This window comes from Bombina bombina, chromosome 6, assembly GCF_027579735.1.
Source record: "Bombina bombina isolate aBomBom1 chromosome 6, aBomBom1.pri, whole genome shotgun sequence".
In the NCBI taxonomy this organism is placed as follows: Eukaryota; Metazoa; Chordata; class Amphibia; order Anura; family Bombinatoridae; genus Bombina; species Bombina bombina.
In genome coordinates, this window is record NC_069504.1 from 574,156,860 (window position 1) to 574,171,624 (window position 14,765).

General features: G+C 35.9%; 1 protein-coding gene across 1 annotated transcript in view; it reads right to left on the reverse strand.

Annotated features, from left to right (window-relative positions):
• THSD4 (thrombospondin type 1 domain containing 4) overlaps window positions 1-14,765 on the reverse strand; it is a 1,326,695-nt gene that overhangs the window by 799,225 nt on the left and 512,705 nt on the right. Inside the window, exon 6 of the mRNA XM_053717542.1 lies at window positions 2,752-2,854. Within this exon, the coding sequence (XP_053573517.1) occupies window positions 2,752-2,854 (103 nt within the window). The remainder of the gene's footprint in view (window positions 1-2,751; window positions 2,855-14,765) is intronic.

The following is a 14,765-nucleotide window of genomic DNA, read 5'->3' on the forward strand; positions in this document are numbered from 1 at the left end:
AAGTCAACGGAGGAAAAGAAGTGGAAAAAAACCTAATACCCTACTCTCGCGCAAACCCAATCACATATTCTCATGTCCACTAACCCAACATGAAAATATTAATATTTTGCATTCCAAAGTTTTTTTACATACAAGAATATGTTCTATTTATTCATAAATACATATTTATACATATATCTGATGATATTTTTGTACAATATATATCTATACCTATATAACACACACACACACACATATATATATATATATATATGTGTGTGTGTGTGTGTGTGTACATGATTATATATATAGGTGTATATATATATATATACATTGTGTACAAATGTTAAAGGAAGGGGATGTGAAGGGGGGAAGTCTCTACTGGCACAACACTCTTAAAGTAAAAAATATATATAAAAAATGTGTAGTTTTCACTATTATAGTGATAAAAAGATACACCTGAATAATGTATTAATATATAAAGGAGCGTACCCAAATACGGGCCAATAAACAAGTGTACCGTAATAAAGATAGTGCAGTTAAAACAAATGTATTATAAAGGATACATACATATACTATAATACAATGTTATATTCATGTGATATAAGGAATATCAAGGATATTATATTTAAACATGTAAATCAACAAAGGTTTGTGTGAGTCCTGAAAATAATAAAAATCAGAAATCCCAATAATGAAATAATACCTAATGATCAAGTCTAATATCAATAATTCACATATAGTTATGATAACATGAAAGGTGGCATTGTTGTTATATTAAAAACATCAAAAAAACTAAAATAAAATATAAAACATAAATAGTTGACAGGGTTAAAAACAGCGTATACAGCCACTTGTGTATGTAAAAGTCCAATATTATTAAAAAGCTGATGATTGTATAGATGAACAAATAAAGAAAATGCCAACTTCAACCCACAGGTCCCTTTGGGAGTCTACTTACACTCCTTTACCTCAATCCTATGAGGTAAGTGCCGCGCAGTGTACGGGGAGTCCCTTGGGATCACAGCTGCAAGTCTTGTCTGATATCATTCTAGAAAAACACTTCCACTCTTCACAAGTCATTCTCAAACGTGAATGGCCGTGAAGTGCAACAGCCAGTAGAAACTACTCCAATGTTTCCTGTCAGCACCAACACAGAAGATATTCTGGCTCACCTTGCCCAGAAGCCCTTGAGGTCACAAGTGTCAAAGTAGGAAGGTCGGAGAAGGAGAGAAATCCAGTATTTCCTCAGTAGAAGGGCTTTAAGCAGTCAGGATGTTTTTCTAGGGACTTGCATGTCAGTATGATGATACTGACATGCAACCTTCCTACTTTGATAAATATATATATAGGAATATCTATTTATAAATACTTAGAACATATTATGCTTTGTACAGAATATTGGAATGTGAAATATTACAGTACACAACATAACACTTTATTAAAAATGAATATTGCAAAATATGCTTTTACATGGTTTAATCTACTTAAAGAGACAGTCTACACCATTACCATCTTAAAGTCTTACCTTAGATTAAGCTTCCAATAACCTTCTGAGGCCTTTCTATATCATGCAGCAGGAACAGTAAAAAAGTTATTTTAAAATTAATAGTGTTTCTGGCCACTTTGAAATGACTACCAAATTAAGCCCACTGATGACATCATGATCTGGGTTGCATATGGCATCCAATCACAAAAGGCTCACTATTTGGATTCAACACACTGTCAATGATATTCAGCAGAGAGCCTAGATGCAGCCCAGATCGTGATGTCATCAGTGGGCTAAGCCTGGCAGCCATTTAAAACTGACCAGAAACACTATTAATTTTGAAATAACTTTTTTATTGTTCCTGTTGCATGATATAGAAAGGGTGCAGGACGCTATTTTAGCATGTTAGATAATATTGGGTCTGCACCTATTCTATGCATTTCAATCTGAAATGATTAATAGGCAGTTAGGCACCTAGGCACCCTCACCTCACCTCAAGCAGCTGGACAGGAAGATAATAGAGAAGTGGCTGCTAGATCTTGTTCCTTTGAAAGCTGCTCGATAGCTAATGTCTGTTCTGTGTACACAGATTAATTTCAGCCGGCTAAGCTTGCAAAACTTTGCTGAAACACAAGTGGACAGCTCCACCTACTGGCTATTTTAATTAGTGCACCGCTTTTCAATGCTTTTCAATAGCAGTCACATGACTGAAAAAAAAGGTTGTTATTCTGAAACGGAGGAAATTGAACCGGCGTAAACCTAGGGCCACCTGTGTATATATATATATATATATATATATATATATATATATATATACACACACATACATATTCATCTTTAGACATGTTTTATGTAAGTACATCAATGTTAAAGCCCTTTCCCTGCCTTTTTTGAGATCTCATATCTTTGAGCTCATATAACTTTTGTTTGCAATATTCTTTTAAAATACTTTTTATTAAATTGTGTTATTATGAGTGTAAGTATACTTTGTAATGTATTTTTGATGACACTTTCCAGTTTCGCAAAACAGTTAACAAGAGCTCTGAAGTCACAGTAACCATTGAGCGCAATTGAGTTTACTTTTAAACTCGTAATACCAGAGGTAAGCCTGAAGAGTAAGCCTTATCACTCTCACAAAAACATTTGCGTTCCAATCAGAATCTGGCCCTGAATTTTTATATCAAATGCTGATCTGGAAGTGTTTGAGTCATTTAAATAAGTTCTACTATAAGGTATTTTGTGATAATAGATTTTCCTTTAATTCATTTATTTTTATCTCTTACCTTCTACAAATGGTTCCCATTCATACAAACGGCCCATAAATGGCTTGTTGTTATATGATGCACACTGCACTTCCCTGATGCCTCTGTTATTCCCAGGACACAGCTGTTAAAACAAATAAGATAATGTCAAGTTTAGCAATGGTGAAAATAGTAAAAACAGTAAGAAATGAACCAATTATTTCTAATTCATAATATTTAAAAAGCCAGTGGAATGAACAACCATTAATTCTGGTGAATACGTAATTTGTAATACAGATGCAGCAGTGGTCAATTTACACAATAGTGAGCACAACAATATTGCACGTGGTATGTGCTCTAACCCCAGAGTCTTGTAGAATTGAGTGGGAGGGAAACTTTCCTGCTGATCTGCACTAGCAGATGAGACATCTGCTACATTTATATCCTTGGTGGATATCTGAGAATGTCTGTTTTTATAGTGTGACTAAATTATATTAGTATTTAGGTCTTTATAGACATAATCCAGTAGGTAGCTAATAGCTGAAAAAGCTAATTGAATAAAATGTCTATAAAACTACAAATTTGTTGTTAAAAGCTTAAACGAAAATATAAGCATTGATTTGTTTAAACATACAAGCTTTATTTTTTATTTTATATTTGTGAATCATAACTGCAGGGATGAAAGTAAAGTAGGTATTAAACAGATTAAAAAAACTGTTTTCTAATATACAGATACTATGCCACACAAAAAGAAAGTCTATATCAATGTAAACTTGTTTAAAAATAATCTTAAATTGTTATAGAGAGCTGGGCACAACATATGATTGTCAATAGCAACTTGTAGGTTACATATAGCGACTGAGTAAAGCCTGCAGCACAGGATTTTTCATTATTATTTATCAGCGTATTCTTTAAACTCATTACCAGTCTATAAACAACAAGCTGCTTCCTTCTCTAACAAGTATCCAGTCCTAACAATTACTGTTTCTCCTGCCCCACTACTTCTAGTTCAAAGTTTGTGGGACCCTTCCTGGAAAAGTTACAGAAGCTGTAATCGAAATAGACCTGGATTCTGGAAGTGTTTGCTTAGAAGTATTGTTTTTTCATCCAACATTGTTTTCCTATTTTCGCATCTCAATTCTATTTATTTTTTATTTTTTCTCACAGCTGTTCATCCCCTCTATTTTGAGTTCATCCCAGTTTTTACCTATTCAAAAACACGAGTAAATATATTATACCATATAATAAATAATGTCACATTATTTAAGTGCTGGGAACATTAATTGTATCTTTTATAGAGATGTGTATTCATTTTTGGACAAATGCACATTCGTACTGAAAATCGGATTTTCAATTTTGTAAACGAAAAGGAATACACAAATGAATACACCAGCACAATTGAAAGAAAACGAAAAAGTACTGACAAAATACTGATGAACTTTAGCGACAGTCCTGGGAGCCGAACGGCTAATCTTCCTGTTAATGAGCCCAGGATTCTGGGAAGAAGAGGCTCAGGTTAGAGTAACTATGTAGTTACAGGTGAACGAAAACAAATGTAAATGTTTAACAAAAATTTTATTTTCATACGGCTAGATTTGGAGTTTTGTCGGTAACGACCCGAAAAACTAACGCCCGCTTTTTTCTGGCCGCACCATAAAAATAACTCTGGTATTGAGAGTCCACATAAAGGCTGCGTTAGGCTCCAAAAAAGGAGCGTAGAGCATTTTTAACGCAGCTTCAACTCTCAATACCAGAGTTGCTTACGCAAGCGGCCAGCCTCAAAAACGTGCTCGTGCACGATTCCCCCATAGGAAACAATGGGGCTGTTTGAGCTGAAAAAAAACATAACACCTGCAAAAAAGCCGCGTTCAGCTCTTAACGCAGCCCCATTGTTTGCTATGGGGAAACACTTCCTACGTCTGCACCTAACACCCTAACATGTACCCCGAGTCTAAACACCCCTAACCTTACACTTATTAACCCCTAATCTGCCGCCCCCGCTATCGCTGACACCTGCATTTTATTTTTAACCCCTAATCTGCCGCTCCGTAAACCGCCGCTACTTACATTATCCCTATGTACCCCTAATCTGCTGCCCCTAACACCGCCGACCCCTATATTATATTTATTAACCCCTAATCTGCCCCCCTCAATGTCGCCTCCATCTGCCTACACTTATTAACCCCTAATCTGCCGACCGCAAAGCGCCGCCACCTACGTTATCCTTATGTACCCCTAATCTGCTGCCCCTAAGACCGCCGACCCCTATATTATATTTATTAACCCCTAATCTGCCCCCCTCAACGTCGCCTCCACCTGCCTACACTTATTAACCCCTAATCCGCCTCACTAACCCTATCATAAATAGTATTAACCCCTAATCTGCCCTCCCTAACATCGCCGACACCTAACTTCAATTATTAACCCCTAATCTGCCGACTGGAGCTCACCGCTACTCTAATAAATGTATTAACCCCTAAAGCTAAGTCTAACCCTAACACTAACACCCCCCTAAGTTAAATATAATTTAAATCTAACGAAATTAATTAACTCTTATTAAATAAATTATTCCTATTTAAAGCTAAATACTTACCTGTAAAATAAATCCTAATATAGCTACAATATAATTTATAATTATATTATAGCTATTTTAGGATTAAAATTTATTTTACAGGTAACTTTGTATTTATTTTAAACAGGTACAATAGCTATTAAATAGTTAAGAACTATTTAATAGCTAAAATAGTTAAAATAATTACAAATTTACCCGTAAAAGAAATCCTAACCTAAGTTACAATTAAACCTAACACTAGACTATCAATAAATTAATTAAATAAACTACCTACAATTACCTACAATTAACCTAACACTACACTATCAATAAATTAATTAAATACAATTTCTACAAATAAATACAATTAAATAAACTAGCTAAAGTACAAAAAATAAAAAAGAACTAAGTTACAAAAAATAAAAAAATATTTACAAACATAAGAAAAATATTACAACAATTTTAAACTAATTACACCTACTCTAAGCCCCCTAATAAAATAACAAAGCCCCCCAAAATAAAAAAATGCCCTACCCTATTCTAAATTACTAAAGTTCAAAGCTCTTTTACCTTACCAGCCCTGAACAGGGCCCTTTGCGGGGCATGCCCCAAGAAATACAGCTCTTTTGCCTGTAAAAAAAAACATACAATACCCAAGCCCCCCAACATTACAACCCACCACCCACATACCCCTAATCTAACCCAAACCCCCCTTAAATAAACCTAACACTAAGCCCCTGAAGATCATCCTACCTTGTCTTCACCTCACCGGGTATCACACCGATCCGCCCAGAAGAGCTCCTCCGATGTCCTGATCCAAGCCCAAGCGGGGGGCTGAAGAGGTCCATGATCCGGCCGAAGTCTTCATCCAAGCGGGGCAGAAGAGGTCTTCCATCCGATTGAAGTCTTCATCCAAGCGGCATCCATCCGGAGCGAAGCGGCAGCATCCTGAAGACCTCCACCGCGGAACATCCATCCTGGCCGACGACTGAACAACGAATGACGGTTCCTTTAAATGACGTCATCCAAGATGGCGTCCCTCGAATTCCGATTGGCTGATAGGATTCTATCAGCCAATCGGAATTAAGGTAGGAATATTCTGATTGGCTGATGGAATCAGCCAATCAGAATCAAGTTCAATCCGATTGGCTGATCCAATCAGCCAATCAGATTGAGCTCGCATTCTATTGGCTGTTCTGATCAGCCAATAGAATGCAAGCTCAATCTGATTGGCAGATTGGATCAGCCAATCGGATTGAACTTGATTCTGATTGGCTGATTCCATCAGCCAATCAGAATATTCCTACCTTAATTCCGATTGGCTGATAGAATCCTATCAGCCAATCGGAATTCGAGGGATGCCATCTTGGATGACATCATTTAAAGGAACCGTCATTCGTCGTTCAGTCGTCGGCCAGGATGGATGTTCCGCGGTGGAGGTCTTCCGGATGCTGCCGCTTCGCTCCGGATGGATGCCGCTTGGATGAAGACTTCAATCGGATGGAAGACCTCTTCTGCCCCGCTTGGATGAAGACTTCAGCCGGATCATGGACCTCTTCAGCCCCCCGCTTGGGCTTGGATCAGGACATCGGAGGAGCTCTTCTGGACGGATCGGTGTGATACCCGGTGAGGTGAAGACAAGGTAGGATGATCTTCAGGGGCTTAGTGTTAGGTTTATTTAAGGGGGGTTTGGGTTAGATTAGGGGTATGTGGGTGGTGGGTTGTAATGTTGGGGGGCTTGGGTATTGTATGTTTTTTTTTACAGGCAAAAGAGCTGTATTTCTTGGGGCATGCCCCGCAAAGGGCCCTGTTCAGGGCTGGTAAGGTAAAAGAGCTTTGAACTTTAGTAATTTAGAATAGGGTAGGGCATTTTTTTATTTTGGGGGGCTTTGTTATTTTATTAGGGGGCTTAGAGTAGGTGTAATTAGTTTAAAATTGTTGTAATATTTTTCTTATGTTTGTAAATATTTTTTTATTTTTTGTAACTTAGTTCTTTTTTATTTTTTGTACTTTAGCTAGTTTATTTAATTGTATTTATTTGTAGCAATTGTATTTAATTAATTTATTGATAGTGTAGTGTTAGGTTAATTGTAGGTAATCGTAGGTAGTTTATTTAATTAATTTATTGATAGTCTAGTGTTAGGTTTAATTGTAACTTAGGTTAGAATTTCTTTTACAGGTAAATTTGTAATTATTTTAACTATTTTAGCTATTAAATAGTTCTTAACTATTTAATAGCTATTGTACCTGGTTAAAATAAATACAAAGTTACCTGTAAAATAAATATTAATCCTAAAATAGCTATAATATAATTATAATTTATATTGTAGCTATATTAGGATTTATTTTACAGGTAAGTATTTAGCTTTAAATAGGAATAATTTATTTAATAAGAGTTAATTAATTTCGTTAGATTTAAATTATATTTAACTTAGGGGGGTGTTAATGTTAGGGTTAGACTTAGCTTTAGGGGTTAATACATTTATTAGAATAGCGGTGAGCTCCAGTCGGCAGATTAGGGGTTTATAATTGAAGTTCGGTGTCGGCGATGTTAGGGAGGGCAGATTAGGGGTTAATACTATTTATTATAGGGTTAGTGAGGCGGATTAGGGGTTAATAACTTTATTATAGTAGCGCTCAGGTCCGGTCGGCAGATTAGGGGTTAATAAGTGTAGGCAGGTGGAGGCGACGTTGAGGGGGGCAGATTAGGGGTTAATAAATATAATATAGGGGTTGGCGGTGTTAGGGGCAGCAGATTAGGGGTACATAAGGATAACGTAGGTGGCGGCGCTTTGCGGTCGGCAGATTAGGGGTTAATAAGTGTAGGTAGGTGGAGGCGACATTGTGGGGGGCAGGTTAGGGGTTAATAAATATAATACAGGGGTCGGCGGTGTTAGGGGCAGCAGATTAGGGGTACATAAGGATAACGTAGGTGGCGGTCGGCAGATTAGGGGTTAAAAAAAAATGTATTCGAGTGTCGGCGATGTGGGGGGACCTCGGTTTAGGGGTACATAGGTAGTTTATGGGTGTTAGTGTACTTTAGAGTACAGTAGTTAAGAGCTTTATGAACCGGCGTTAGCCCAGAAAGCTCTTAACTACTGACTTTTTTCCTGCGGCTGGAGTTTTGTCGTTAGATGTCTAACGCTCACTTCAGAAACGACTCTAAATACCGGAGTCAGAAAGATCACATTGAAAAGATAGGATACGCAATTTACGTAAGGGGAGCTGCGGTATGGAAAAGTCGCGGCTGAGAAGTGAGCGTTAGACCCTATTTTGAGTGACTCCAAATACCGGCGGTAGCCTAAAACCAGCGTTAGGAGCCTCTAACACTGGTTTTCACGGCTAACGCCAAACTCCAAATCTAGGTGATATTGTTTTAAACAAAATGAAAACCGAATAGTGCAGGCAATGAATTTCCTCGAATATTCGGAACAAAAATTTAATCCAAAATGAAAAACTCTTCCCTGCACATCTCTGATCTTTTATTGGAGGTACCAAAATTAAAATCTGGCTACTAGATGTGTATCTTTTTGCTGCAACCTTGCTTAATGTTTTGACTAATCTTTTACCTGTCATTCATGTACTGTTCTAAAGGACTTTGTTGGCCTTTGATCTCCCTCAACTAACCTTTAAGATTCTCCTTGTACCAGTTATTGACCATGGGTTACTGACCCGGTGCTTTGCTGGATAATACTTCTGGATTCTCTCTATTACCTGACCCCAGTGCCTACGTCCTCTACTCCTTCTGCTTCATCAGGAATCTACAAGTACTATTAGCTCTGCCAGTGGGTTACATTCTAGTTCAATACAGAGTGTTGGGCCAGAGTTTATCTCTACCACTGCTCAGCCACTGGGTCCCTTCCTGGGAGAGCATTTGCAACTAGTCTTCATGAAATTTACCATAAGTATACTATTTTTCTTTTTATTGTTTTGAAATATTTTACTGGAGATTCTAGCACTGGCATAATATTTTTTTTTTTTGCTTTATGTCACAGGTAATCTCATTTGAGCAATGAGAACTCCTTAACTAATAGAAATACCTAACAATTATTTGGGAGTGTTTGAGTGCATCATAAACTTTGACCAACTTCTTAATTTGTGGTTATATTATTGCTTTTATTGTTTTTTTTCCTTTTGTCCATTTTGTGCTTCCTGGTGTGTTCAATTTTGAATTTTGAGGACTTGTGGGTGGCAACTGGCTGTGGGAATCACCAAATTAAAAGTATTATTAGTTTATCTATAAGTATTAGTATTATTTGTTTGCATAGCCCTACAAACTTCCATAGCACTAGATATGGGTTATACAATGAAAAAAAATTGTGATGAAATACAAATACGTAACAGACTAAACAAAACGAGTACAGAAAGAGGAAGGCTCTGCATTGAAGGGCTTACAGTCTATAGGTTTATTGTGCAGAGACATACATTTTGGGGTGTCTTGTAACGTGGAATGGTGCTGCAGCAGTGGGTCAAGGCAGTTCAAGGTTTATTTTGGGTAGGATACAAAAGGAGAGGTGGTAAGCCTCTCTAAATAGATGGGCTTTCAAAGAGTGTCTGAAGCTATACAAGATTGGATACAGTCTGATTGAGCAGGGCAGAGAGTTTCAGAGGACAGGAGTAGTGCACGAGAAGTCTTAGAGGTGAGAAAAGTAGAGATAATAGAAGTGGAAATACATAGGTCAGAGGTTGATCAAAGAGTATGTCTTGAGGAGTATTTGGATATGAGAGAGGAAATATAGTTGGAAGTGCGGTTTTTGAGTGTTTTACAGGTTAGCGTTAATACTTTGAATTGTATTCTAGAGTGTATGAGTAGCCAATGTAGAGACTGGCAGAGCAGAGGAGCTGATGTAAATGGGTGACTTAGGTGGATCAGCCTAGCTGAAGCATTCATGATAGATTGGAGAGGGGAATTGAAAATGCCATTTAAAAGTAGATTGCATTAGTCAATGCATGACAAAATTAAGTAATTAGTATTTTTGTAGTTTATTGTCTAAGGAAAGATCGAATTCTGGAAATGTTGCGTAGGTGTGCAGAGCAGGATTTGGTAAGAGCTTGAATATGTGAAGTGAAGGTGAGTTCAGAGTCAAGTGTGACACCAAGACAGATGTATTGAAATGAGGTGCTGAGGATAGAGTATCCAACTATAAGAGAAAAATCAGGTTAAGGATGTCTCAGAGAGGGAGGAAGACAGATTGAGTTGGTGGTAGTGTGTAGACATCCAAGAGGAAATTTCAGGGACACATTTGGTAATCTGTAAAGAGTGAGAGGTATCAGGAGATGAAAGATAGGTTTGGGTATCATCAGCAAATACAGAAAGTAGTACTGGTACTAAAAGGGGGATATACGTGTTCCAAGGGAGGACGTATATATAGAAAAAAGCTAAGGACTTAAGACAGAGCCTTGTGGTACTCCTACTGAGAGAGACAAATTATCATAGGATATGCTGTTAAAGGAAAATGTTTAAGAGATAGGAAGGAAATAAGGAGAGGGTTGTGTCACAGATGACAAAAGAATGTAGGATTTGTAAGAGGAGGGGATGGTTAACTGTGTCGAAAGCAACAGACAGAAACTGAAGAAATAGTAAGGAGTAGTATCTCTTTGGTTTAGCCGATTTCAGATCATTTGTTAGTTTAGTAAGAGCAGCTTACTAAGGGCAGAAACCAGTTGGTAGGGGATCAAGGAATTAGTTGAGAGAAATTAAGTTAAGCAATTAAAAAACAGTAGTTCCAATAATTTGGAGGCAAAGGGATGTAAGGAAACCAGCCGATAGTTAGAAGGGATGGAGATGGTCTAAGTAAGTATAATTAAATGCAGCCTAGATACCAGCATGCTACAATGCTTTCTGGTATCAGACTCAGTGAAAAGTCACCGGATGCCCAGTACTGCCAAAAAAATGGCCCAGGGTTATGTGATCACTAGGTCAGCCAGTCACCTTGATCACATGTCAAAACTGACAAGCCACTGTTTGTTAACAATGCCGTCTCTTGGCCCCTCTCCTTTTGACCCAGTGAACACATATTGTTAAAAAAGTATTGTAATAAAGTATATTTATATTTTTAAATACATTTTATTGTAATAAAGTTTGTTTTTTATCGTTTTTCTTTTAATAATGTTTTTTTTTTTTACTCTATTTTTTTTTTTTTTTTACTTTATTTAATATTCTGCTCTTGGCAATAAAAGGGTTTAACATAAACTATCAAAATACTTCTAGGTAAATACACTGGGGTGTCTATATTCTACAAATACTTTTGTGTTGCAGTTTTGATTTGGGTGACCGCTATTTAGCTTACAGTCCAAGCATAGCAAATTTTAGCATTAAACTAATAATTCATTTTCTGTATTATTTAGCCTATATTGTATAGAAATTATTTAGAAACCTAGACAAATCGGGTATTCCTAACATCAGTTTTGCATAACCAATACTGTTATATTAATATACTTTTTACCTTGTATCTAAGCATTTGCAGACTGCCTCCTTATTTCAGATCTTTTGACAGACTTGCATTTCAGGCAATTAGTGCTGACTCTTAAATAACTCCATGGGTGTGAGCATAATAATATCTATATGGCACACATGAGCTGTAAAGAGCAGCTATCAAGGGCTTTGAAATTAGCATATAACCCTACCTCGATTTAGCTTTCAACTAAGAATACCAAGAGAACAAAGAAAATGTAATGATAAAAGTAAACTGGAAAGTTGTTTAAAATTACATGCCCTATTTGAATCAAGAAAGTTTAATTTGGAATTTACTGTTCCTTTAAGAGTACAGTGTTACACTTTATCAGTTGTTTTTTTTTTTGTGACACATTTTTATTGATTGATTGTGATATATTGTTATTATTTTACATTGTAATTTTATATTCTATAATAATATAGAGTAATAATAAAAAAAAATAAGTACAAAATATTCTTTCATGGCAGAGACTAATTTTAGAATACTACACACATTTATATTTAATAAAAATATATTTTAGAAGGTGAAAAATATCACTATGGTTTACCAGTCTTGAGTGTATACATCTTTAGCAAGAGTTTAATCTTCTAGAAAATAAAACATAGTTTTTTTCTTTCAAATAAAATAAATATTTATTATTTCAATACATGGTGTTATTTATACCAAAGAATTCATATAAAATTGACTGAATAATTCAAAAGCATTCAACCACAAAGGGGATGCTGGGATTCTATCCAAAATGGACATCCAGCAGGCTTGAATTTTTATGTGGAAAATCATTACCAGTATAAAGCATTAATGTGCACTGAATGCATCACATTATGGTTGGAAACAAACATTATTTTTTAATAAATCACAAGGAAAGTAAAACCAAAATATGGAATTAGAGTTTCCTAAAATATCTACATATAATTTAAGCAAATGCAATTCCTGTACGTAGTATGCATTAACAAAGTAAACAATGTTTTAAGTTGAAGCAAATGAAAGCTAAATACAGTGTATTTTCTGTCTTTTATTTGTCATGATTATCTAGCTTATTTTCCCCAGACCAAGCTGAAAATACTTAAATCAAAAACAATACTTATTGGAAAAAGTAAACCTTAAAGGGAGGCTGAACCCAATTTTTGTTCTTTCGTGATTCAGATAGAGCATGCATTTTTAAGAAACTTTCTAATTTATTCCAATTATCAATGTTTCTTCGTTCTTTTGCTATCTTTAATTGAAAAAGAATGCATCTAGGTATTTTTTTGGGGTTTACAACTCTGGACAGCACTTTTTTATTGGTGGATGAATTTATCCACCAATCAGCAAGAACAACCCAGGTTGTTCACCAAAAATGGGCCAGCATCTAAACTTAAATTCTTGCATTTCAAATAAAGATACAAAGAGAATGAAAAAAAATTGTTAATAGGAGTAAATTAGGAAGTTGCTTAAAATGTCATGCTCTATCTGAATCATGAAAGAAAAAAAATTTAGTTCAGTGTCCCTTTAAATACTATGGGGGGTAGTTATCAAGCCGACTACTTTTCTGCCTTCGCCGGCCCAATACGCCCGCCTAAGCTCGCCTACCTTCGCCGCCGCGGACCTTGAATACGTTCGCCTAAGTTATCAAATAAAGCTGTCAAAAAACCGCAGGGCGATGAGCAGCGGACTGTGAGAGTTATCACTCATCCGATCTCGCTGCTCTTCGGCTTTTTCCCAGCTTTATTGCTAGCCTGTCACTAAGCACTCACACTAAACTACACTGTTCTATCCCTATACCGGCGCCCCCGGAGCCTCCCGCAACTCAATAAAGTTACTAACCCCTAAACCGCCGCTCCTAGACCCTGCCGCAACTCTGATAAATGTATTAACCCCTAAACCGCCGCTCCCGGACACCGCTGCCACCTACATTATACCTAGTAACCCCTATCCTGCCCCCCCTACACCGTCGCCCTCTATAATAAAGTTATTAACCCCTATCCTGCTGATCCCGCACCTCGCCGCAACTAAATAAATAGTTTAACCCCTTAACCGCCGCTCCCTGAACCCGCCGCAACCTATATTAAACCTATTAACCCCTATCCTGCCCCCCCTACACCGTCGTCACCTATAATAAATTTATTAACCCCTATCCTGCCCCCCACTACACCGCCGCCTCTGTAATAAAATTATTAACCCCCAAACCTAAGTCTAACCCTAACGCCCCCCTAACTTAAATATTAATTAAATAAATCTAAATAATATTTCTATTATTAACTAAATTAATCCTATTTAAAACTAAATACTTACCTTTAAAATAAACCCTAATATAGCTACAATATAAATAATAATTATATTATAGCTATTTTAGGATTTATTTTTATTTTACAGGCAACTTTCAATTTATTTTAACTAGGTACAATAGCTATTAAATAGTTATTAACTATTTAATAGCTTACCTAGCTAAAATAAACTGAAATTTACCTGTAAAATAAATCCTAACCTAAGTTACAATTACACCTAACACTACACTATACTTTAATAAATTATTCCTATTTAAAACTAAATTCTTACCTGTAAAATAAACCCTAATATAGCTACAATATAAATAATAATTATATTGTAGCTATCTTAGGATTTATATTTATTTTACAGGTAACTTTGTATTTATTTTAGCTAGTTAGAATAGTTATTAAATAGTTATTAACTATTTAATAATTACCTAGCTAAAAGAAATACAAAATTACCTGTAAAATAAATCCTAACCTAAGTTACAATTAAACCTAATACTACACTATCATTAAATTAATTAAATAAACTACCTACAAATAACTACAATTAAATACAATTACATAAACTAACTAAAGTACAAAAAATAAAAAAAGCTAAGTTACAAAAAATAAAAAAATAAGTTACAAACATTTTAAAAATATTACAACAATTTTAAGCTACTTGCACCTAATCTAAGCCCCCTAATAAAATAACAAACCCCCCCAAAATAAAAAAATGCCCTACCCTATTCTAAATTAAATAAAGTTCAAAGCTCTTTTACCTTACCAGCCCTTAAAAGGGCCATTTGTGGGGGCATG